Below are 24,618 nucleotides of genomic sequence, written 5' to 3' on the forward strand. Positions count from 1 at the left end.
GCTTCAAGTTTTTTCGATTTAAATCCCAGTATTTTACCTATTGAATCGGGAGCGGTGAAATCAATTTCATGTTGACAATAAATTTGTGTGTGTAACGTGTTATTATTTGCTACTAATTCAAAGGCGATCGGTCGTGTGTGATTGTCTTTGATCATCATTGCATGAGATATATATTTATTGATATCATCGATTTCATACGTTCCCGTGGGTAATGAAATTGTTTTACTTTCCTTCGTTGACTTTGTAATATATGTAAATTTGTTATTCCCATCGTTAACATTGGGTATGGTGTTATATGTTGAAAAATTCACGAGGCCAATTTCATACTCTGAATCTTCATCCAATGTGATTGGTGGATGATAGTTACAAGATATCTCTGATGTGTTACCTGTCACTGTGAAAGACATTGTGACAGCATACAAATTGTTACGTTTGCATTTATAGCAAAAATTGAAGAGCTAACTGTCCACATAATTCCGTATTAAACTCTTGATAACGGTTAGTATTATATTTAATTGTTACACCCCGTAAGTAATTAATTATCTCTACAGGTGGGGGGAGGTCTCCAAACGAATCAAAGTAGAATGCTTCATTGTTATTAATTTTATTAAGCGCGACCCAATGCGTTCCGGGTCCCTCATTAGAATCTAAATTAATTACTAATTTTTCTTTATGCCATGGTTTCCTTGGCAAAGCATTTCTCATAAATACACCGCGAAAATTTTGTATCCCAAGAAATCGTGCATAATTAAGAATATCAGCATCACTTAGGGCTTTTTTTTTAACCGCATTCCTTTACCGCTCTTGTATTGTCTCACATACAAACCCTTTCCTGCCGATGCTTTCTTTGGTGAAATAACTGTTGCAAGTGTTTGTAAACCAGCCAATATTAAAGGGAGAGGTAGCCCACCACCAGTTTTTTTCCCCATTGCAATAGCCTCCATAGTTTTATTATGCCTCATAGATTCTGAAAGTTGCTTTTTATCACTTTTGGCAGAATTTACAGCTTTCGCTATTTGTGCAGCACCACCGGAGAGAGCTCCTAATGCGCTGAGACCTGCGAATATTGGGAGCAGAGGGAGAATTCCACCTCTTTTGGGCCCCTTTATGACTCGAGGTTTCTTCTTCTTCTTATGCGTATTGTTTTTTCTTTTCATTGCCGCTTTCAACTTGGAGAGTGTCATGTCTCGCTTTCCAGCACCAAAGAAACGTTTAGCACCCATCACTTTGGAGACAAAAAAAGCAGCAGCCCTCTCACTCGGTTTGGCGTCAGATGCAGTTACACGTGCTCGGGCTTTGTCTTGTAACACTTTATCAGCTGCGTGTCTTGATGAAAGATCACTGCTTTGTGCATATGCAATATCGTGTTCTCGACACGCCTCGTCTAAAGCATTGACGCCCAGTTGACCTTGAAAAATTCTCTTATGCAATTTCGTGCCAGGTCCGCAAAACTGATAGCCTGGTAGATGCAATTCCACTGGTAGCTTGTTGATAATTGTATTTAAAATACCGCGTCCTCTTACGGTACGTTCCCCACCGTGGACAAGCATACTATAAAATAATTTATAAAAAGGTGTTCCTTATATACATATAATGTATTATTCTATAATGTTATGATATTTGTAAAAGCACTTTATACACAATCCAACAAAACACTTTGAACACTGTGTTCGAACAATGCTGTTACACTCTTTTTGCATACATCTCTTTCTCCCTCTAAATGGGATATATTGAACCCAATGATTCATGCAATCATATCGGGATTCTCTGCTATCGTATGTAATCGGGGAACACGTTAGTCGCACATCCAGTTTCTTAGCGTTCATAATTGCAACTGATACGAAAATCATATGTTTGTAACATTATATGGTCCCTTGTTGCTTTAAAGCAACAAATCTTGTTGTTTTAAAGCAAGAAACGGTCGAAAATGATATCTTGTTGTTTTAAAGCAACAAATGGTCGAAAATAATACCTTGTTGTTTTAAAGCAACAAATGGTCGAAAATAATACCTTGTTGTTTTAAAGCAACAAATGGTCGAAAATGGTATCTTGTTGTTTTAAAGCAACAAATGGTCATAATACCTTGTTGCTTTAAAGCATCGATATGTTAAAAATGATATCTTGTTGCATATATGTCGAAAATTGTATTCATGTTAAAGTATTTAACAGTTGTAATTACACCTGTATCTATCACTGCAGTGTTTGGCAACAATCAAACAACATGCAAGTTGTGAAGCAAACACAAACGTTACCAATTGAAGTTATAGGAGAAAGTGGAAACGATACAAATTACGTACGACACAGTGCACTATTTCCCAATCACGTGCGATGTATCATATGTGGTCCAAGCAATGCTGGGAAAACAAACTTGTTGTTAAATTGGATTCTTCATAGCTCTGGATTAAAATTCGAAAATATCTACATCTATTCAAAATCCCTATTCCAGCCAAAATACGAATATTTAGCCAAAGTATTGGAAAAAGTGCCAGAAATAGGACTTTTTAGATATAATGCCAGCGAGGATATTGTACCATTTGAAGACATAAAAGCAAACTCCGTGTTTGTCTTTGACGACATAATGACTGATTCACAAAAGACAATATCGAAATTGTTTAGTATGGGAAGACATAAAAACCTCGATTTATTTTATCTCGGACAGACTTATGCAAAGATTCCCAAGCACCTCATTCGAGACAACTGCAATTTAATTGTTCTTTTCAAACAGGACAGTATGAACCTGAAGCATATATTTGACAATTTTGTCAATCCAGACATGACTTTTGATCGATTTCAAGAAATGTGCTCCGAGTGTTGGAATAGTGGTGATCGATGTTTAATCATGAATTTAGAAAGCGAATTACACAAGGGGAGATATCGCAAAGGAATAGATTCCTATATAATATGGAAATGATTACTATTCTCTTTACTTAGTATCGAGACTTTGAGAAAGTATGAGTATTGACAAATTTGGACGGAGTGTCTACAGAAGAAGAGAAAAAATAATTCTTCGAGAAGATTTCCCACGCGATAGTGATAAAAACTATCTTATTGGCGACGTAAAACTAAAAGGTGTCAAAGCACCGGATGAGCCGGAGGACGCTGCAAATAAACTATACGTGGATAGAGCTATTAAGGAAATTCAACGATATGCCATCGAAAATGATGATAAAATTAAATCGTCTTTGGAAACGTACACGTCAACACTTGTTGACACGACTAGTAGCAATTTTGAAACGCGAATTAAACACTATATTAATGAAACGAATGAACAGACGGTGAAACATGTGCATGAACGTATGCAGCACCAGGAAGCACAATGGGATGCAAAATTACGGAAATATGATGAAGATCGTGCATTATTTGCCATTGCTGAAAAAGTGACTCAAGCAAATGAGTTGAAGAAAGAAATTTATGAAATGACAAACAAGTTCAAAGGTGTTACATTTTTTCATATTGCTTCAACTCCAAAACATGATAATACGAATGTATATAAATTATCCAGTGGACTAAATTACTTTGAAATTCCTATGAATGGTGTAGTAACTGTTACTACAACACCAGCTGATATAATCGTGAAATTAAATGATAAACTATTCAAAAATGGAACGTCTGTTTCCAAACGTGATAAGTTATCGTTTCATATGTCTGGTCGCAAGCAGCAGTTAAATGCAACTATAGAACTTGTGTATAAAATAGTGAATGTAGCATGAATATTCACCATTGCATTGCAAGATGTCAGCTGCTACAGCATCTCGAGACAAACTGAAAAGAAATATCATAAAACATTCTCAAGCTGTAAAACGCAAATTCATAGCCTTGAAGCAGGGACAATTGAGCTCTCAGCATGCACTCGGTGAAGCGTTCCAGCCAATTACCACACCTCTACATATGCTAATAAATGAAATGCAGAATACGAAGAAATATGCAGACGATGGAGGAAAGAAGGTAGATTACATCAAAAAGGATATGAAAGAAGAGGAGGAAGAGGAGGAGGAGGAAGATAATGATGAGAAACACAACCCCATTGTTAGCATGCATATACACAATCTCTCAAAACGAACAAAACATAAAACATATGATAAGGTATATGGTGTTCAGTTTAGTAATAACAAATTGGTGATTGGAAACACGCCCATTAAATTTGACAAAGATCATGTAATTGTGAACAATATACGATACAAGGGAACCTCTGGTTTATATAATTTACTGTTTCTCAACAACCCACCGGATGGTAGTTATGATGATCAGGACATATATAAATACAAAGATATTTTAATTTCCACTAACGCACATCGTGTTGATTATGATCCGAAACAGAAGCTAAGGAGAGCAAATACCAAGAAGTATTATGATATTATTGTTCCATTGTTTCAGAAGCGTGGTGGAAGTTGGAAAGTTTCTCTGCCAAATCATAAAATAGAATATAAGCATTGGGATGATCCGAATGAATTAGTTGAACGCCTTGACCTTCTCATGTCATCACGCTACGCTGGAAATACCGGTGTGGATAACGAAATCTATGCTATAGAAGAGGAATTGCGTGAAGGTGGATACATAGAATGAGCAAACAGGGGATTGCACAAGAACTTCATAAACCAGCTCGGAAAAATTTTCAAAGACGTCATGTCATCACTAAAGGTTTATTTGACCTTTTTCAAAGCGATCTCATTGAACTCATTCCCTATGCTAAGCAAAATAAAGGATTTAAATATATACTGGTAGTAATAGATGTATATTCCAAATATGCTTGGGCGAAAGAACTAAAAAATAAAACCGGTAAAGAAGTGACAACTGCCATGCACTCATTGCTAAGCGGAATGGCAAAGGCTCCGAAAAATTTGCAAACAGACTGGGGAAAAGAGTACTACAATAAACATTTTAAATTGCTAATGGAAAATTACAACATCAATCACTACTCGGTGTTTTCTACAACAAAAGCATGTATCGCCGAGAGATTCATCAGGACACTCAAGTCACACATGTTTCGAGAGTTTACGGCGCGTGGATCTTACAGATGGTTGGAACTATTGCCACAGCTGATTGAGAAGTACAATGCCACCGTACATTCAACTACAAAGATGAAACCCATGGATGTTACTAACAATCAACTCCTTCATACAGTGTACGAGCAACAACCAGTGCGACGAGGAAGACAAAAGTTTCGAGTGGGTGATTTAGTGAGAATATCAAAGTACAAGAAGCTGTTTACCAAGGGCTACCTACCATCGTGGAGTACTGAAATATTCGAAGTGAAAAAAGTGCAACAGACTCAGCCAACGACTTACATACTTCATGATCTAGAAGGTGCACCCATTTTAGGAGCGTTCTACACCGAGGAACTTCAAAAGACAAACTTTCCAGATGTTTATTTGGTTGAAAAAATTTTGAGGAGGAAGGCTGGGAAGGTGTATGTGAAGTGGTATGGGTTTCCTAACTCAAAGAACAGTTGGATTGATGAGGGTGATGTATTGAAATAAAAACAAGTTTCTGCACAAGCACTGTAAATTTATTATGAGTTAATAAAACGTATATAAAATACAATATTCTTATTATTTAAACACACTCTTGCACACGTCTTCTTTTACATGGAGGTTCATCATATCCATGTGGCACTGTATTAACACCATCTTGTAATATTACTCTTTTGTCGTCAAAAGAATTTAAAGTCACTTTATTTACACACATTGTAAACACATTATGAAAATATGATCTAATAGAATTGTTTCTTGAGTAAGTAGGAATACCAGATTCACGACATGATGCATAATCTGCAAACGTGATTTCATTCCTAATTACACTTTTCTTAATACCCTTCAGCTTTTTTATTTCAAAATCGGAACACTTCAAGGCGTACACTTTAGCCTTCAAACCTACAAACTCATCAATATGTGAATTTGGAATTTCATCCTTGAACTTCCCAAGCACACCTTTATTCTGTAGTGAATATAAAATATGATTTGGTGAATACACACTAGTATCCAAATGATCCCGTACATTTTGCAGATCGTGGTACAAATCATCTGTTTGAGCAAGATATATAAAACTGTCTGTGTCCATGTAACACAACTTAAATTTGTCACCAAACTGTTCTTTCATAATGCGATGGTGAAAATTGTACATGTGCACTTTTGAAAGTTCTAAAATACACATACCTACATACAATGCTTTATCAAACAAAATTTGAGTTTGTCTTAAATGAATACCCACCAGGTTTTCAGCATAAATTACTCGGTCGAGAAAGTATGGTTTGGAAATGAGTTTTTTCAGTTTCTCATCATTTGAAACTAATCTGAAATGTGTTCTTTTTCGAACATTTTCCATTGTCTTTCCAAATACCGCATTATTCATAAGCTTGAAAAAATCTTTTTCAAAATCATTGTTTGCATTTCTACGCATTTCAGTATTCAAATCAATGTATTGTTTTAACCAATGTGATTGCTTGAATTTTATAGCACGATGTATTTTCACAATTTGCAAGCCATGATCCACTGCCTGTTGCAAAAGTTTGTAGTGTGCCACATAGTTTTGTTTGGAATGCAGTGTTGTCAACAATTTTTTATGCTTTCCACCTGGCGGTTTTGCAAATTCCGCACAAAATGGTAACTCTTTATGTTTTTCAAACAGATGATTTGGATACTCTATATCCACCTCTAGAACATAACCTATTTCACTATCATCATTTACTGCTTGAAGATCAAAATGATGTATTTCCTCATCTGTTAGCCATGCAAATCCCCCGTATGGTAATTTTTGAGACATGGCGAATCCATACAAATTATACGCATCCACGTAGTAAATTGCAGAAGGGGGTTTAGAATCATCGAAATTGTCGCTTTTAGGATCGTTCGCAACTGCATGACGAGTCACACATTGACAGATTCCACCACGTATTCCTTGTTCGAAAAGTAATAGCATAGTCATATCCTTAATCAATTGCAATTCAACACCTGTTAATTTCAACATTGCTGAATAGGCAAGTCCTGGCACTGTATAGTAATACATACAATCTAAATCATATGCTTTGAGACACATTTCGCGAAAATTTTCAAACACATCCGTTAAGATGAGGGTGTCGGATTTTAAGTATAAATCTGAATACTCCCCCAGCGTCTGAATATTGAATGTCTCCCAAACAGATTTTGCATGATTATAGTCCTCTTCAGTGATATGCTCATTAGTTAATTTGCTGAAAAAGTTCTCCTTCGGTGGTAGACAGTTGTCCTCTAGTCTATCTGACGTTGTTAAATAGTCATAGGGAAAAACACCCTTACGACAAACAAGATCAAATTTATTTTTGAAGTTTTTTTTCGTTTCCGAAAACTTATCTTTGGGCAAGTTGTCTGCTAATTGTGCTAAACTGGATGGCATAAACCGAAAAGAATCAAGAAATCGCATTTGCATATAACGCTTTCTTCTGTACGTGCAAGGAACATTTTTAACAAAACTGATGTACTTTTCCTGCGTGTTTGGTAAAACTTGAATGAGGTTGTTATCATAACCCAATTCCTTCACAATAAAATGTCCATCATATGATGACAAATTATGCAGTACTATAGGAATAAAGAGCTGATGCTGATACCTCAAATTACACTCATTGTGAGCAGCACCGCGAAATTTCCCCGTCAAATGATCATGATCACGAACTTTATAATTATCACCTATAAAATCACCCTTTTTACAAATGTGACATATATTTGCTTTCAAGTATGCATCATTTTCTTCACTGGTTAGTGGAATCATTTCTTTAATATCCCGAAATAGTATTTGTTCAATTTTTTTCGTCTCCATCACCATGTCTTGTACGAAATGCTTTGCTGCATCACACCCTCTGTACAATTTCATGTCTGTGTACGTATCCTGACTATCCTTAAGGACATAGCTATAACTAAACGGTGTATGTTTCTGATATTGCACCGTATAACTAGAGTCTGGATTCCCTTGACAATTCTCAATGGGCTCTAGCAAACACTCAAAATCTGCATAAATCACAAATCTCACCTTCTGTGAAAACTCGGGACGATCAAAAGACAGATAATCTTTATACGGAAATACTGATCTAACAGCACTAAATTGCGAACATACGCTCTCGTGATCTTTCAATCGTTCTGCACATGACCTAACCTCATTATGTCGAAAATATGCAAAACACCGTTTACAAACGGCAATTTGACATCCAACAGCAGCTGTCAGTTGAGGCTTTACAAGTGCACTGAAATTTGTTATGCAACAGTAGTGTGAGATGTTTTCATTACTAATGTATAACAAATCCCTATGATCTGGTAATTCCTTTTCGCACATTCTAAGAGGAAATACATCATCATTCTCATCAAGTGAAAACACATTTATTGAAATATCATTGCGTTTTTCAAATTTTGCAATGTCATTAATTCCCACTGGGAAGTCGATACACCAATCATATTTACATTCCAAATCTGGTCTATTCTCATAGCTAAACGTAAAGTTCTTGTCTCTATCAACGTATTTCGATAGTATACAATACTTAAAACAATAGATATCACTGTTGACAAAGTTTACTAGAGATTTTGAATTTTTGTACCTGCGAGGAAGTTCTATGTATGCACTTCCACCCATCAATGGCGTATATTTATTTACACGCAATTCTAACTTATGTAATTTGATATAAAATAAACCCGAACCCTTCATACTACATTCTTCAAACTCTTTCAGTATCTTTTCCTTTTGTTTGTTGATAAATTCCCTGATATCCGAATACTGATATAGCACATCATGTTTACTTTTAAAATTATGAAATATTGTCTCGTTGTGAACACTAGCAAACATACACTCAACAAATATGTTAAATTTTAAAGCAGAGTACTCACTTAAATGTCTCTTTAAAATATCTTGCATTTCGTCAGTTACGCATTCTAAAATATCTTTCAATTCACTCTCGTGATTTGTCAGATTTAGAGCAATATAAGTCTTCAAACGATTTTTGAAAGCTCTATCCGATAACACAAACACAGATCCAGAACATACTTGACTGGATGTTGACGCCACCATTGGGACAGCATCCGTTCCAGAGGTCGGTTGTGCAACCATCCCAGATGTTGATGTTGGGATAGCAAGCACTCCCGAGAAAGGTGACGTAACCATCTCGGATGCAGAGGTAGATGGTGGTATAACATCAACCCGTGCGGTGTTCATCATAGGTGCAGCGATTTCATCTCCATTGACTTTCTCATAAGCCCCTTTGACATCTGTAACCTGATATACAATTAATCATTAATAGTGCCATAAGTATTAAATAAACTTAGTATGTGTTTATATTTACATACTTACCATATTATGGTTTTTCACATGCTGGACCATATATCTTTCAACTTTGCTAACTGTGCCACATAGTTTACACTTGAACCTGATTGTGCTGTGATATTCTTTTTTGTGTCGTGCTAAAATCTCTTTAGATGAATAGTCTTTTGAACAAATATCACATTTGTACCCTATTGCACTATGTTTGTCCTTCACATGTGCTGTTAATCTCCATTTATGTGAAAATGTTCTGCCACAAATGTCGCATTTGTTCTCCATTTTTTCTTCTCTATGCGGTCAATTGCTGAATAATGTCTTCCACATCCGTCATCTCCTTCAATGTTTCACGTTTTCTCTTCTCTCCTCTTTTACTTTTCTGCTGAAAGTAATAATGTAAGTTAGTCACACATACACACTACATTATTTGATGAAAGAATAACAAAAAATACACTCACCGCTTTGTGGTTAGGACATGTTTCAATACAATTCTCCCGCCAAAATCTATTTTTCCTGTTGGCTTTTTTCTCCTCATCAACGACCACTTTCACAATTTCAGGTTTCTGTTAAACAAAACAATAACAAATATAATCATTGTGCATCACAAATACAATTGTACTTCATATAAAAAAGAAATACACTTACTGGTTTATAGTTGGGGCATGTGTCTTCACATCTCTCCCGATAAAATCTTTTTCTTGGCGCTTTCACAACCACATCCACACTTTCTGGTTTCTGCACAAAAACAAAATAAGAAATATAACCATTATGTATATCATATCAGAATTAGTTAAAGAAATAACCACACTGTACTCACCTCTTTGTAAGTGAGGCAGCTAGGATCACACAGTTCTCGCCAGATGCGTAAATGTGACTCACAAGGATCCCTGCACTCAATCAGGTGCTCGCCATTACCTAAGCAGGTATTGCTGTGGTGGGTATCCTCATGTGTTGAAACTGAATTTAAAAAAAGAATTTCCGTATTACCACATGGTAACACTAATGAGTAATCAGTATGTAACTGATTCTCTCCATGTATTATTCTCTTGACCTCCGTATATATTTTGTTAGAGTTGTTTATATAGTACTTGCGAACGATTTGGTGCGGCTCATCCAACCATTCATCTCTCATACCAGTTGGGTATGAATATGTTACCTCAAATGGCACTTTGAAATGTTCTTCTTTTGTTATTAGTGGAATGTTCTTCAAAGCGTTACTGTCCATGACTCCTCATCACGCCCTAATACTTCCGCTTTTATACCAGTGACATGAAGCAAAAAACTCTTTCACAACTGAACTTTCTCCTTCAACCGGCTGGGCTGCGGAAGGTCAGCCGGTGTACGCCGAAAACACGACACGTGTCGAGGTGTTGTTCACCTTGTCTTGTGTCACATGTCGAGGTCAACACGTTACGCTTCCACTTTCACATTTGGTTCAAGGTGAATTACAAACAACGGACCTCAACACATGTCGAGAGGTTTGCCTTGGATCTTATGTAACACACCTTTCACTTTCACATGGAACCAAAACTCCTCCCTCTCACAGCTCCACTCCATTTCAACATTCTCTCCATGCTCATTCGTCAATCGCTTTCCCACACCACTCGCTTGCAAATCCCCATTCACCAATCACAAAACAGCTCCCCTTATCCCTCCTTTGACCACGCCCCCTTTCCCCTATCCCTCTTTTGACCACACCCCGTTTCCCCTATCCCTCATTTGGTCACGCCCCCTTCCCCCACCCCTCCTTGGGCCACGCCCCCTCCCAGCCTCCCAGCCTGTCACGTGAGCATCATTTCCTTACTACTGATACCAAATGGGAATATAACATGGGATGATAATCCTGCAACAAGGAGATGCTCATTATTAAGGGTAGTGACTACCTGGCTTCGCCTGCAGCTACTGGACTCTAAAAAAACTCGCAACAAAAAGCAGAAATAATTCTGCATATACAGCAATAATTAATTTTTTCAAACATAGGGGTCTGAAGACATACTGGGAAGCTCATTCCATTTATTTCTACAATTTACGTAAGAAACAAAATAGAAAAACGTTGCGATCAATTTTCAACTCACCGCCATTTTGTTTTCGAATAAGTGCGTATTAAATTATATTTAAATTATATTTATTGTGCATCATGTTACTAGTCAGCGGAAAGGTGAGGGAACTGGCCACCCTACCCCATTACCTTCTGACTTAGTTGTCTTATTAATGATGTCTTATTAGTGTCACTTTTGAGGTTCCAATCGTCTTCGGACTGTTGACTAAACCTACATACACGGATGAATTGACTCATAAATACCGAATATGAAGAAATCTGTCCATTAGCCTAGAAAAATAGTTATATATGGGCGGAAAAACGGACAGGCGGACAGACAGACACATAGACAGACAGACGGCATGCCGTAAGCAAATTATGCATGTCAGCGAAAATTTCAAAATCAGTCTTTTACAGCATCACGGGCAATGACCTGGCAATCTTGTCCTTCATCAGATCACATCAAAGTTGTTTCCGGTTATCTGAGATGTGTTCTTAGTAGACATGTGGATTTCGCGATCGCAAATCTGAAAATTATGACAGTTAACTGATACGGAGAATAAGATGTTTTGGAAAAAAGTAAGGTTTGTATCGATACGACGCTGAATTTCCGTAGTAAAGTTTTGTCGACGTAGTTTAACATTTGACTTCAGTTCTTAGATAACCTACAATTCATATGAAAAGAAAAAAGACGCTTGTGCAGCACTCGATAAACTTTTGTTGGCGGTAAGTTAAACTGTCTTGATGCTTAACGAATGGATTTGCCTGGACTTCTCTGAAACCCCGACAAAATATTTTCCACTTTGTCTACAAAACCTTTTTATGTGATTCCCCAGATTGTTTCGAGACACTTTCGGTCGTTAGAAACTTCTCCAACCATAGCTTAATTGTTTTTCCAACATGTTGATCTCCTGTGAACATTCATCGCAATTTATTTGCCCTAACATTTTTTTTTTTCAGATACCAGATGACAAACTGGACTCACTGCCGTGGAGTCTCCATTCTTGTTTATTTGTTTTATAAACGCATGAAAAATGTAATGATGCCACGGGCAAATATCATTAGTTGAGTTTTTCCTCGTCAGTAATTAAATAAAATTAATAACTTCTCAGTGTTTTTCATACGATTGAAATGTGGTAAGTGTAAACGGAACACTATACAGAGTGGAAGTAAAATAATCAGGCTAATTATCAGGATGAATAATTAGTTCATTTTGCATATAACAAAAAAATCTAGAACATAGATGTCCAATTGTAACTCGTATGAGGTAACTCCTGGCGTAAGCAACCCGTGGCGCATATTGTTTAAGGTCGTCTTTCGTATTTTATATGGAAAGTTATCGACCTTAGCAGAGCATGCTTGAGATGCAATATCTTCTGGTTCTATAGGCGCTTGGACACCCATGGTCTAAAATCATATTAGTGTAAAGTTTCTACGTAGTTTTCGCCAGAAAAAATCATTTCCCTAAAGCCTTTAAAACCCTATGTTTGGTAATTATTGCGAATGAGAACGTGATTTATGTGTAAATATGGATAGAGAATATACTTAATAAAGAATTATTTTTCCCTTTGGCATATTTCAATAGAGTGGATGGTTTTCGAGTAAATTTAATGTAAACGTAAGGATAAATTCGAGGAGGTTTCAACATTATAACCAGAGGGAGTGGTTAGTGGGGGTCGTTCACTCGACAGACAAACCTGAGTTCGTATCCTTGTTGTATCAGTTCCTACTTTGGAGAGGCTGTGAGTTGTTGTTTAGTGCTTGTGTGTATCAGATAATGTCACGATTTCCAAACAGCAAATATCTGCGCACCTCGCAACTATAGAAACTACTCACTACCTCACGTGTTGTCCAGATTTGTGCGAGGCGGGCTTCGCATCTCGCATGCGTCGGTTCAGAAAAACCAAGGCTTTATAGTCCAAGTTCAACATCGGAATTACGATACGAAGTTTCTAGCTGTCATTATAATAGAAATGAAAAATTGTCCTGAAAAAAATTATGGGTTTAATATTATGTACCACACATAAGATACTTTATTAGATTCACAAAGTTGTTGTTCACCTGATGAAAGTAAGAAATATTGTATCATATTTCAGATTTGCTCCAGTAACGTCTTGTGACGTAGAACGAATATTTTCACAGTGCAAATACTGTTCTTTTTTCTGAACATAAAATGAGTATTTCTTTTGATAAAATGAAAATGTTCATTGTTATTTGTTATAATGAGGCTAGAATCATAACTGCATGTTTGGATGTTATTTTTATATGTACGGGTAAATTATTTTAATTTGGGAGTTACGAACTTTATAATTTCCAATTATTAATTTCTTATATTATTCGTTTATTATTTTCTTGTTCTAAGGCCGTGGACGATTAGAGCACATGTTTGGTTACCACCCGGTTGTACATATTTGTCGTTCTGGTTCACTGAAATTTAGAGATGCCCTATTACTTTTCAAATGGTAGAGATATAGTCCAAGTTCACAAAACTTAACAGTTTTGATACCAACGTCCTCGCTGTGGTTATGACCAGAGTCACTAGCGTTCAGGCTGTCTACACACGAATTATGAGGGCTTCATTAATTGTATAATTCGTTTTTTTTTTCAATTGTGTCATAAGTAGCTTAAAATTAACTATTAGTTCGGATGCATTTGAAATGCTGGAGGGAGAGGATTTTGAGCTTCGTTTCGCGGAATTTCCCTGCGGCCAATCTCTGAATTCATTTCTGCGTTTGACTCAACAGACAAAATCTGGCGCCGCCTATACTATAAACATTACTGCCTGAATAGATTTGGAATTATAAACAAATAGAAAAGAAATTTGTGCAAAGATCTAACAAAAGGTGGCTAGAAGATCTAAGAATGCGCAAGAGACACACTGCTACCAAAGCCATATAATAAATAAATATCGAGAAAGAACGAAAGATTACACGTAAATAATAGCTACCGACTCATAACAACACTGTAAAATACTAACTTAAATAAATACTTACCAAATGATATTATTTTAGAATTAAATTGCATTCACAGATTTGATTATATAACAAACTTGAGAGGTGAAGTACAACTTTCTGATTCATGACATCGCAACAAAATACCAGAAACTCAAACGTCAAAAAATTATCAAGGTGTTATTAGTGGCGTCACGCGTTGGTTTTTCAGCACCAGATTTCGAAGACAGGTCAATACAATGCTCAGATTTTCACAGCATTCAACATTGACTCCAGGACTAATAGCGACCAAATTCATTACATTTAAACGAAACCATACCACAGTAACTTTGAACTGTATGGAACAGTTTAGACGTCTTCGGTACACAAATTAACACTATTCTTTGTATTTATATAAAAACGTCGATCGTTATTCTTCAAACGAAATTGTTTTCACTGTAAAAACACTGCAGACGCTAATTCGAATTGCTGTAAGTAAATGGAAGCTGATACTCCATTCATAGGTATAGATCTAATTTTCTATGTGTGTGCTGCGTTTCTTAAGCTACCAGGAAGTCCCACTATTTTTTAATGTCCAATAATTTTTTTAAGATTCTGAGCACGTATGTTTAGCAGCAAAAAAATCTCAATGCTAGTGGATGATAATGATGATGATGATGATGATAATAATAATAATATTAACAGCAAACTATCATAGCTGCTGCCACTACTACTAACACACTATTCATCACCATTAATCATCACACATCATCATCATCATCGTATTAGATTGCATTAAGTCTTACGTACCTATTTAAAAATTTCATGCCAGGTGTTCACAAACGCGTGCAACAAAATCTGATACAATTTAAGAATTTAAACATACAGTTTCAGTAACCCAAAATTTAAAAGTTATTAATAATTTTCATTTCCTTAAAGAATTTTTGTCCCTTGTCAATTTTATCCTTGTAAAGATTCTCAACCAACATTAAACACTCAACAAGAATACAATTCACTTCGAACGTGAAATAAAAGCAATGTAGTGCACATAGCGAAATATTGTTTAACAAGCATTTAAAGAAAAATGGTCAAATGCATAACATGACTTAAGATTTCCAAGGAATTCAGCGTAGTATGAGAGTTTATAGGTTTTTGCACCGTGTTGTAGCTATATGCATTAACATCCAACGATTCGGTTAAATCGAGAACAATCTTCTTTAACTGACTCAATTATGATGGAGCCGAAACGATGGATGATTCGTCTATGACACGGTGCAAATCTCCAAAAAATATCACACAATAAAACCACATGTTCGGATTCAATAGTAATTTAAGGAAGAAAAATACATGAGATGAAATTGTTGCGTTGACGCCATAGGTTTCAAGTTTCATAGAAAATAACTTTATGTAAGATTCGAAAGCTTTCTGAGACACCCGTCAGCATTATTATTATTATTAATATTATTATTATTATTATTATTATTATTATTATTATTATTATTATTATTATTATTAATGACACTATCCAGGTAGTACACTGTAAAGATTAGATTCATTGAGACCAAATCTCATTACATTGTTCGCGCCCTGAAAGTCAATCTAACACACTTCATTCAAAATTCGATTCACTTCAACTATCTTACATCGTTCCCCGCAAATTGCCTTCTTGCCGCTGCGGGTAACACAATGCCCTGGGATGCGAAATGCTATTAAACATTCGACACGGGTAATGATTTCACAGCCAGTGTGAAAGAGACAATCCCAGAGAAACATCGAAAATAGTGATCAGCCGCATCACGACGCCAGTCACATGCCAAATCTCAATACCAAAAACAATCGAAAGGCATAGCAAGAAACAGGCGATGCTACCAAATAAAAATATAACGTGAATCTGTTCCACTGTTACCAACTGCAAATATTTTTCCTTACACCTACAGGATTTATCAATAGGTCACAAAAAGTTTATAGGCTATCAAAGCTGTCAAACAAATGTAATAAGTAGAGCCCGGATGTTAGGCAAAATGCCTTTTTAAACTGAGTGTATGTATGAAAGACCTATTAGAGATAAACACGTTTTCACACATTTGGGGACGTTAGGTCCAATTTTTATTTTGCCTTTTTTTCAGCTCCCGTTGCCTATTTTAATGTTAAATGCCTTTTTTTAGCCTTTTTACGTCGTTACTATACATTTTGTATATTTTTAATGCATTTAAAATAAACCGCACTTACAATTATATCAAAAACAAATGAGAAAGTTTGTACAAATTAAAAATATACTCGTATATTCACCTGACACAAATATTTGCTGAGAATCTTATTCTCCAGCAATACATATGTTTCGAAGAAGTCGTAAACTTTTCTCCCCTACCAATTCCATCTTTTATGTCACCTAACAAAGATAATTGAACAGTATAACCCTCAGTGCTCAGGTCACTTCGGGGTTTACCAGCGAAAGAAAGGGGATGAGGGAAGTATTAAAAGCAAGTCTCCAGGTCCCGTTACTGTTGTCGCTTGCACGCACAAGTCACGCGTACTTTGAAGTCTCTAATCCCTTCTCACACCCCTCTTTTTTGAGACAATACACAGTCGGTTTTCCCCGATCTCTGAAAGAAAGTAGGGATAGTCCTTCTGAAATAAGTTGTTTTAAGTTTGCTCCAATCACTTCAGTAAAAGTAGAAAGTTCTTTTTCCACCATGAAAAACGTTCTCTCTGAAAGGCGACTCACTACGACAGTTGACAACTTAAAAAAGCATCTTGTTGTGACATGTAACCAAGGAAAGTGAGTACCGTATGGGATAGTTTATTAAGTATTTGTCTGTTTTTTGTCTGTTTCCATGAATAATAAATGCCTAATTTACTGCCTATTTTTTTTTATTTTTAGTGCCTATATGCTGCCTATTTTAACCAAAAAAAATGCCTAAACATCCGGGCTCTAGTTATAAGTATCAAATTAATTCATATAAATTTGTAATTCAGTTTTTTATTTGACGAACTACTACATGCCGGAAATTACGGTAATGAATGGGTGCATTATTGTAATCAGCATCTTGTCTGTGAAGCAGATTGGTCTACAATCCCAATACTAGGCCTAAAATATTGCCGTAATAAGCCTAAAAGGAGTATCTTTATTTTTTTTTCGTTTTTTTTTTACCGTAGTAGTATTTAGTGGTCTCTGTACCTTATTTCTTAAGCAGAATAGACATAATTTATTTAGAGAGTAACGAAAAACACTAATGATTTATGACGTATCTCACAATTTTACTGGAATCATAAACGAAATAGCAATAGCGTGATTTCCTTAGCAATATAGTCGTAACTCAGATGCGACTGTTTCGGCTTGCAGAGTGCAACTCTTTTCTTAGCACAGTGGTCGTCAACACTCGCTGAAATGAGTAAAGGTTACTCGGTGCAACATCATTATATCCCGCCGTGCAGCAGGCAGAGAGGGAGAGAGCATACCCGCCAGCAGCTAAGGGTGCACTATAGTGCAGTCTCTTAACCGCGGGTAAAAGACACTAGCCCGAGGGTGCTCTGTGCTGATGACCGCTTCCTAGCACAATCGACTTGGTTATGATGAGTAGAGGGTGGATTCATATGCACTAAAAGCAGAAAAATATATACGCACGTATCCACTTAAAAGCTAGGATATATGCAGTAAAAATAACAAAATATTCACTGTTAAATTGAGAAAAAATAGAGTAAGGGGAGGTAAAGATCTGCAATTTTTGTAATTGTTGTTCTTCTGACTACATTATTCATTATTTTAACCTGGTTTTGATGATAAAATATACCTTACAGGTTTCTTTAACTTTTGTAAAATCGTGGAAATTATATTTGTTATTTTTATTATATTTATAGCAATTTAAATTAGATACAACACTTGGGATCTTTACCCCAGCTATTGAGATAAAGATCCTCGAAACAAGGGACAAAGATCTCAAAACAAATCAACACTACACTTACGACATAAATTTGCATAATTGTTTAAGTATGGAAAATAAATATTTATAGATAAAAAATACGAATGTCAGAATGGAAATTAATGCAAAACATACTGCATAAACTGGCGGAATTATATGCGACATTGGGAAGAATTGTAATTAACTTTAAAGAATGCCATAATATTAATCAACACAAAACATGCTGCAGAAACTTGTAAAATTACTTGAAACAAATTATATTGTTCGTACATCGTACTGGTATGCAAACTTATGAATTTCTTAAGCGTCTAGTCATAAAATAACAAATCTCAAGTTCTGCAGTACTCTGTAAATTCATTCTCGTATCTGTCATTAAATGTACGCCTGAAGGAACCTAGTGAAGAAACACCGAATCCTTTTTTAAACTTCTTTTCTTACGGTGGATTCTTCTATATTTGACATTTTGCCATTTTCTTTTTGATATACCCTCATCGAAAAGTTGTCTTACTTCTTCCGTCACATACTCGTATATTAATGGCTTACAATCCGTTTTCCTGTAGTAATTTCTGCAAAATATTTTACCGTTTATAGTAATTGTTAAAAAAACAGATCTGTTATCGAAGTTACAGTATTGTTTTATTATAGCAACACACTACATTTTGCAATACGATCCATGCAGATCTTTACCCCACAAGGCAGATTGGAGAACTCAAAGAGGTGCTGCCATTTAGAAAACAAATTGTAAAACCACGTGCAACGCATGATGTTCGTTATAGACAATGAAATGAAGCACGAACAAAGAAATATAGTTACTATTAATATTTTAACGTCTATTACTACTAATACAAAAGTCCAATATTATATCAGAATAGTGAAAAACTGAAAATATTTCATTATTTCAGGTACATTAGGCGGAGAAACACCACATGTTTTATAAACACAGCTTCTAAGATGGCAGTCGTTACCTCAACAATGCAGTCACCTGGGGATTCAGGGAACAAAAATATTTAGGATAGGATCTTTACCCCATGCCGATCTTTATCCCTTGTTACTCAATGTATAGTCAGTGAGCTCTATACTACACTGGAGGAACCACCGCACTGCTCTTTTCTGTCTGAAAGCGTGACGGTAGACGTCATGTTGGAGAGGGTAATTCTCTCTCTTTCTAACTAATGTGTTTCAATGAGTCTTTCGTGAGGTTCATGTTGCACATGCGCAGTAAGCAATAAAAATACCGTTATTGTGAACGATAGCATTCACTGCAAGAGAGACAAGACAACACTGTGTTAGAAATAGACAGCAATATTCCCGGCGCTCAGCATTCGCGTCACGCTTTTAAAGCATTGAGTTGTGTCTCCAGTACAGTACAGAGCTCACTGTGTATAATTTAAGAAATTTACTATTATTCATAGTTTTTCTGTTATACATAAGTATATTGAGACACCTCAGTTGTTAAAGTTGTGACTTCACAAACAAGAACAGAAAATCTAAGTGGTTGACAAAGATGAAATCGGTATTGAAATAATAGACAAAAAAGGTATACTGAACAGATGAAAGAAATAACTTATATAAAAGATCTAGCTATATGAGAAAGGAACTCGCACAGATAACTTATCTATAGAAGAGACGAAAAAGGATTTTCTATTCTAAGGAAATGGATTGAGCTAGAGCTCAGGGAGCAGAAGAATGGGAAAGCAACAGGAGTTGATGGAATTCCCATTGAATTAGTGAAATGCTTGGGTGAAGACAAGAATGAAATTATATCATTGTTGTTGTTGTTCAGTCAACTGTCCGAAGACAGGTTTGAATCTCATAAGTAACACTAATAAGGCATCACTCATTAGGCAACAAGGCCAGGAGATAATGGGATATTGTATCATTTTGTAACGAAATATATGAGAAAGGCGAATGACCTGTAGATTTCACGGAGACAGTGTTGCTGACAATACCGACGGAAAGAATACAAAAAAATGTAATCAGTTCCGGACTATCAGTCTGATACAGCACTCGGCGATTCTCCTGCAAATACTGAATCGACGTTTATAGTCTATGATGGAAAGAGAGTTGGAAGAAGAGGTATTTGACTTTAGGAAGAGGAAAGGTACGAGAGATGCAACTGGACTGCTCCAAGCAATCAGCGAATAATCTTTAGAAAAAAATTAAAATGCCTATATTTTATAATATCTATTAATCTAGAAAAGGCTTTTAACAGAGTGAATTGAAACAAACTTATAGGGATCCTGAAGAAAATTGGTGTGGATTGGAAAGAAAGGAGGCTATTAATAAATCTACATATGAAATAGGAGTCGAAGTCAGGATAGGAGAAGAAATGTCAGAGTGAAGAGGAATAGGGAAAGGAGTACGACAAGAATGCCCTTTATTACCTACCCTGTTCAACATCTACTTGGAGAATTTAGTGAAGAACTTTTTCCGAACATGGGAGGGGTGGGTAATGGTAGGAGGAAGAAGAATGAAATGCGTAAGATTTTCTGATGATAAATATGATGTTGTTATCAAAAGAGAAGATGATACTATGGAATATGCAACTGAAGCTCATTGATAGCTGTGAGCAGTACGGGATTAAGATAAATGCAAACAAGACGAAGATCATAGTTATCGGAAGAAAAATAAAGAAAATAAACGTGTGAATTCATAATGATGTAGTGAAAAGAAATGAACAACTTCAAACACGTGGGGTATACTATAAGCAGTAACATGAGCTGTTGCCAGGAAGTCAAAAAGAGGATAGCAATGGCAAAGGAAGCTTTTAATAGGAAAAGGAGCATTTTCTAGAGACCTTTGAAAAAAGAACTAATAAAAAGACTAGTGAAGTACTTTGTGAGGAATGTGGCATTGGGGCAGAGACATATTGCTCATTACGAAGCGAAGAGAGACGACTGGAAACATTTGAAATGTGGATATGGAGAACAATGGAGCGTGTGAAATGGACAGACAGAATAAAAAATTAAGCCGTGCCAGCTAAAAAGGGTGAATGAAGAAAGAATATTCCTGAAATTGATCAGGAAGAGAAAAAATAATTGGTAGGGTCACTGGCTAAACATAAACTGACTACTGACTACTGAAGGATGCAATGGAAGGAATTGTGAACGGGAAAAAAAGATCGGGACGAATCAGGTGATAGACAAAATGAAGACAATTTTATGAATAGTAGGCCTATGCGGAGACGAAGAGGAAGGCAGAAAATACGGAAGATTGGAAAATGCTGGGTTTACAGTGAATGATCTGCTCTTGGGAAGAAAACTATGAATGAATGAATGAATGAATGGGTCGATTGATGGATAGGTGAGTGAGTGAGTGAGTGAGTGAGTGAGTGAGTGAGTGAGTGAGTGAGTGAGTGAGTGAGTGAGTGAATTAACAATTAGTTACAAGTTCTCCAGATACATTACATATGAAGGATGTTTTAGGTACCGTACTTGTTAAATGTTATTTTAGATACAGGCATAATATACCGACATGTGAATATTTTATTCATTCAACCTGCCAGACTCGCCACATGTGATAGTTCTTTTATTGTAGGCCTAATCATTATTTTATCGTTAATACTTTTCGGGTATCTTTTTTGAATTGAAAGAGAGGAGAAATGGGAGACTTTGTATGACATAAAATCAAATCCCAATTGTATTATTGTAAACATATCATTATTAGTTATCATTACAATTATGATTACTTATTCACTTTTAATCGTTATTTAATGACGCTCTATCAAGTGCGCTGAATTCTTACGCTGAAGTGAATACGAGAATTTTTCATGTACCGCCTGACATTCGCGTTATAGTTGGACAAAACTTCATAAAACACGGAATTACGTAATTATCCCAAACGAGATTCTAACACAATCCTTAGTGAATCTCGGATCACGAGTTCCGTCCTCTAAGCCTAGATCACGCCGATTTCCATTATTATTATTATTATTATTATTATTATTATTATTATTATTATTATTATTATTAGGGAAAATACGGGAATTTTACTTGAAGCAAGTAAAGAGATAGGTTTGCAAGTAAATCCCGAGAAGACAAAGTATATGATTATGTCTCGTGACGAGAATATTGAACGAAATGGAAATATAAAAATTGGAAATTTATCTTTTGAAGAGGTGGAGAATTCAAATATAAATGATACTCGGGAGGAAATTAAACACAGAATAAATATGGGAAATGCCTGTTATTATTCGGTTGAGAAGCTTTTATCATCCAGTCTGCTGTCAAAAAATCTGAAAGTTAGAATTTATAAAACAGTTATATTACCAGTTGTTCTTTATGGTTGTGAAATTTGGACTCTCACTTTGAGAGAGGAATATAGGTTAAGGGTGCTCGAGAATAAGGTGCTTAGGAAAATATTTGGGGTTGAGAGGGATGAAGTTACAGGAGAATGGAGAAAGTTATACAACACAGAGTTGCACGCATTGTATTCTTCACCTGACATAATTAGGAACATTAAATCCAGACGTTTGAGATGGGCAGGGCATGTAGCACGTATGAGTGAATCCATAAATGCATATAGAGTGTTAGTTGGGAGGCCGGAGGGAAAAAGATCCTTAGGGAAGCCGAGACGTAGATGGGAAGATAATATTAAAATGGATTTGAGGGAGGTGGGATACGATGATAGAGAATGGATTAATCTTGCTCAGGATAGGGACCAATGGCGGGCTTATGTGAGGGCGGCAATGAACCTCCGGGTTCCTTAAAAGCCAGTAAGTATGTAAGTAACTGCTGCTGCTGCTGCTGCTGCTGCTGCTGCTGCTACTGCTACTGCAGTGTGCTGGCTATATGTCAACAACTGCTAACCTGGATGCAGTGTGATGACATGGAAGGATTAGTTAATAGGCATAAGTGAACCTATAATTAAACATAAATATGAAAGTTATAGAATAAATTTAGATGTTTAAAGTAAAAAAAAATAAGAAGAAAAAAAAAGAAGTAGGCCTAAATTAAGTGAAAAAAGTTCATGGTAGAAAATTGTGAAAAGGAGCAGATGATAAGTTTTAAAGTTTTAATAGTTATCACGATTGGTTTAAACATGTACTAAAACTAGACGTAAGTGCTAGTTTGAACAATTAATTTCTGAGATTTTTGCGATAAATTAATTTGTTTAGGAAATTGTATATACTATTATGTATAACTACTTTTGTATATAGATCTTTTTTTAAATTATTACGTTTGCACTTTTATGAACTAATATCAATAAATCTATCACTATCACTATATAATACTAATAATAATAATAATAATAATAATAATAATAATAATAATAATAATAATAATAATAAGTGCAAAATGTAGCTATGTTTAATTACATGTAATTCTAAAGTTAAACAATTACAATTTAGTGATAAATAAGGCAATTTATATCAAAGGAATGACAAACATAATAAAGGACAATTTTATTGTCATATTAAAAATAAAAAACCTATTCTATAAAGTTATATTTGAAGATGGATCATGTTCTAGAGACGAAACGCTGTCTTTTTGATAATCGGCTTTGAAAGTAGTTAATGACTGACAGGCCCTTTATGTACATTAGAATACGTTAATTTTACTATTTACAGTTACACTATCATAAATAATGTAGGCTTAAATTGATAAAACATTATTTACACGGTTACACACTATGTACAAAATAAGTAGGACCTATTAGGAAATAAAATACACAACACTGTATATAAAAGTGTAGAAAATATTTCATTAGTGTTAGTAATTTTTTGTTTATTGTTAGTAAAAGAACATGTACAAAAATACAGTCTTAATTCTTCCCTGAAGGAGTAGAAACTCGTACTGAGGGAGTTATCTAAACACATACTTAACACAAACAAAGATAATTATTTGACACAAGTGGGTCAAGGAAACAAATTATAGGAGTAAATTGACTTTAAAAATACTTATTTCAATTTTAACAATTTAACTCATACAAATACATATACATATTAAATCAATATATTACTCTTTAAAAATTAAATTCCTAACGCTATTTTTTAACTTTATAATACTAAAATTTTCCAAATTTGGGTATTTTTCAACTATTTTATTATATAACCTTGGACCAAAGTAGGTACCATGGCTAAGAGCTGTGCTAGTGGAACACTTTGGTTCCTCTAGTCCAGGCCTGCACAAACAGCGCTCAACGAGAGCGGGAGAGCGGTGTTTACCGCTCGCCGAAACGGAGAGGAAGATACGTTAGAATGACATAGACTTGCTATAGTTAGAGGAAAGGGAAACGACCACTCAGTTATCTAGTGGAGTGCAGTGTGTAGGCCTATTCTCAGTAACTGTTTCACGTTGCTTACCTACTGCTACAGTACAGTATGGAGGAATCTAAAAGACGGAACATAACATTTAACATTTAACGATTTACAGCTAAAACTTATTGATCTTCAGTGTGACCCAAGAGCTAAATATCGTTTGAATAATACCACTAGCCTGGTTGAGTTTTACAAGACTAA

General features: G+C 35.6%; 1 protein-coding gene and 1 long non-coding RNA gene across 2 annotated transcripts in view; both read right to left on the minus strand.

Moving 5' to 3' along the window:
* LOC138693448 (uncharacterized) overlaps nucleotides 1-24,618 on the minus strand; it is a 452,326-nt gene that overhangs the window by 156,578 nt on the left and 271,130 nt on the right. The gene's annotated exons all lie outside the window — the stretch shown is intronic.
* LOC138693374 (uncharacterized) lies at nucleotides 5,485-7,473 on the minus strand. Its single transcript, XM_069817297.1, has one exon. It carries the CDS (start codon nucleotides 7,399-7,401, stop codon nucleotides 5,554-5,556), a length of 1,848 nt encoding a protein of 615 aa, XP_069673398.1. The 5' UTR covers nucleotides 7,402-7,473; the 3' UTR covers nucleotides 5,485-5,553.

The sequence above is a fragment of the Periplaneta americana genome, chromosome 17, assembly GCF_040183065.1.
Source record: "Periplaneta americana isolate PAMFEO1 chromosome 17, P.americana_PAMFEO1_priV1, whole genome shotgun sequence".
Classification (NCBI taxonomy): domain Eukaryota; kingdom Metazoa; phylum Arthropoda; class Insecta; order Blattodea; family Blattidae; genus Periplaneta; species Periplaneta americana.

Coding starts and splice junctions, on each gene's coding strand:
- LOC138693374 (XM_069817297.1), bottom strand. CDS start 7,401: ATGCAAATGCGATTTCTTGATTCTTTTCGGTTTATGCCATCCAGTTTA.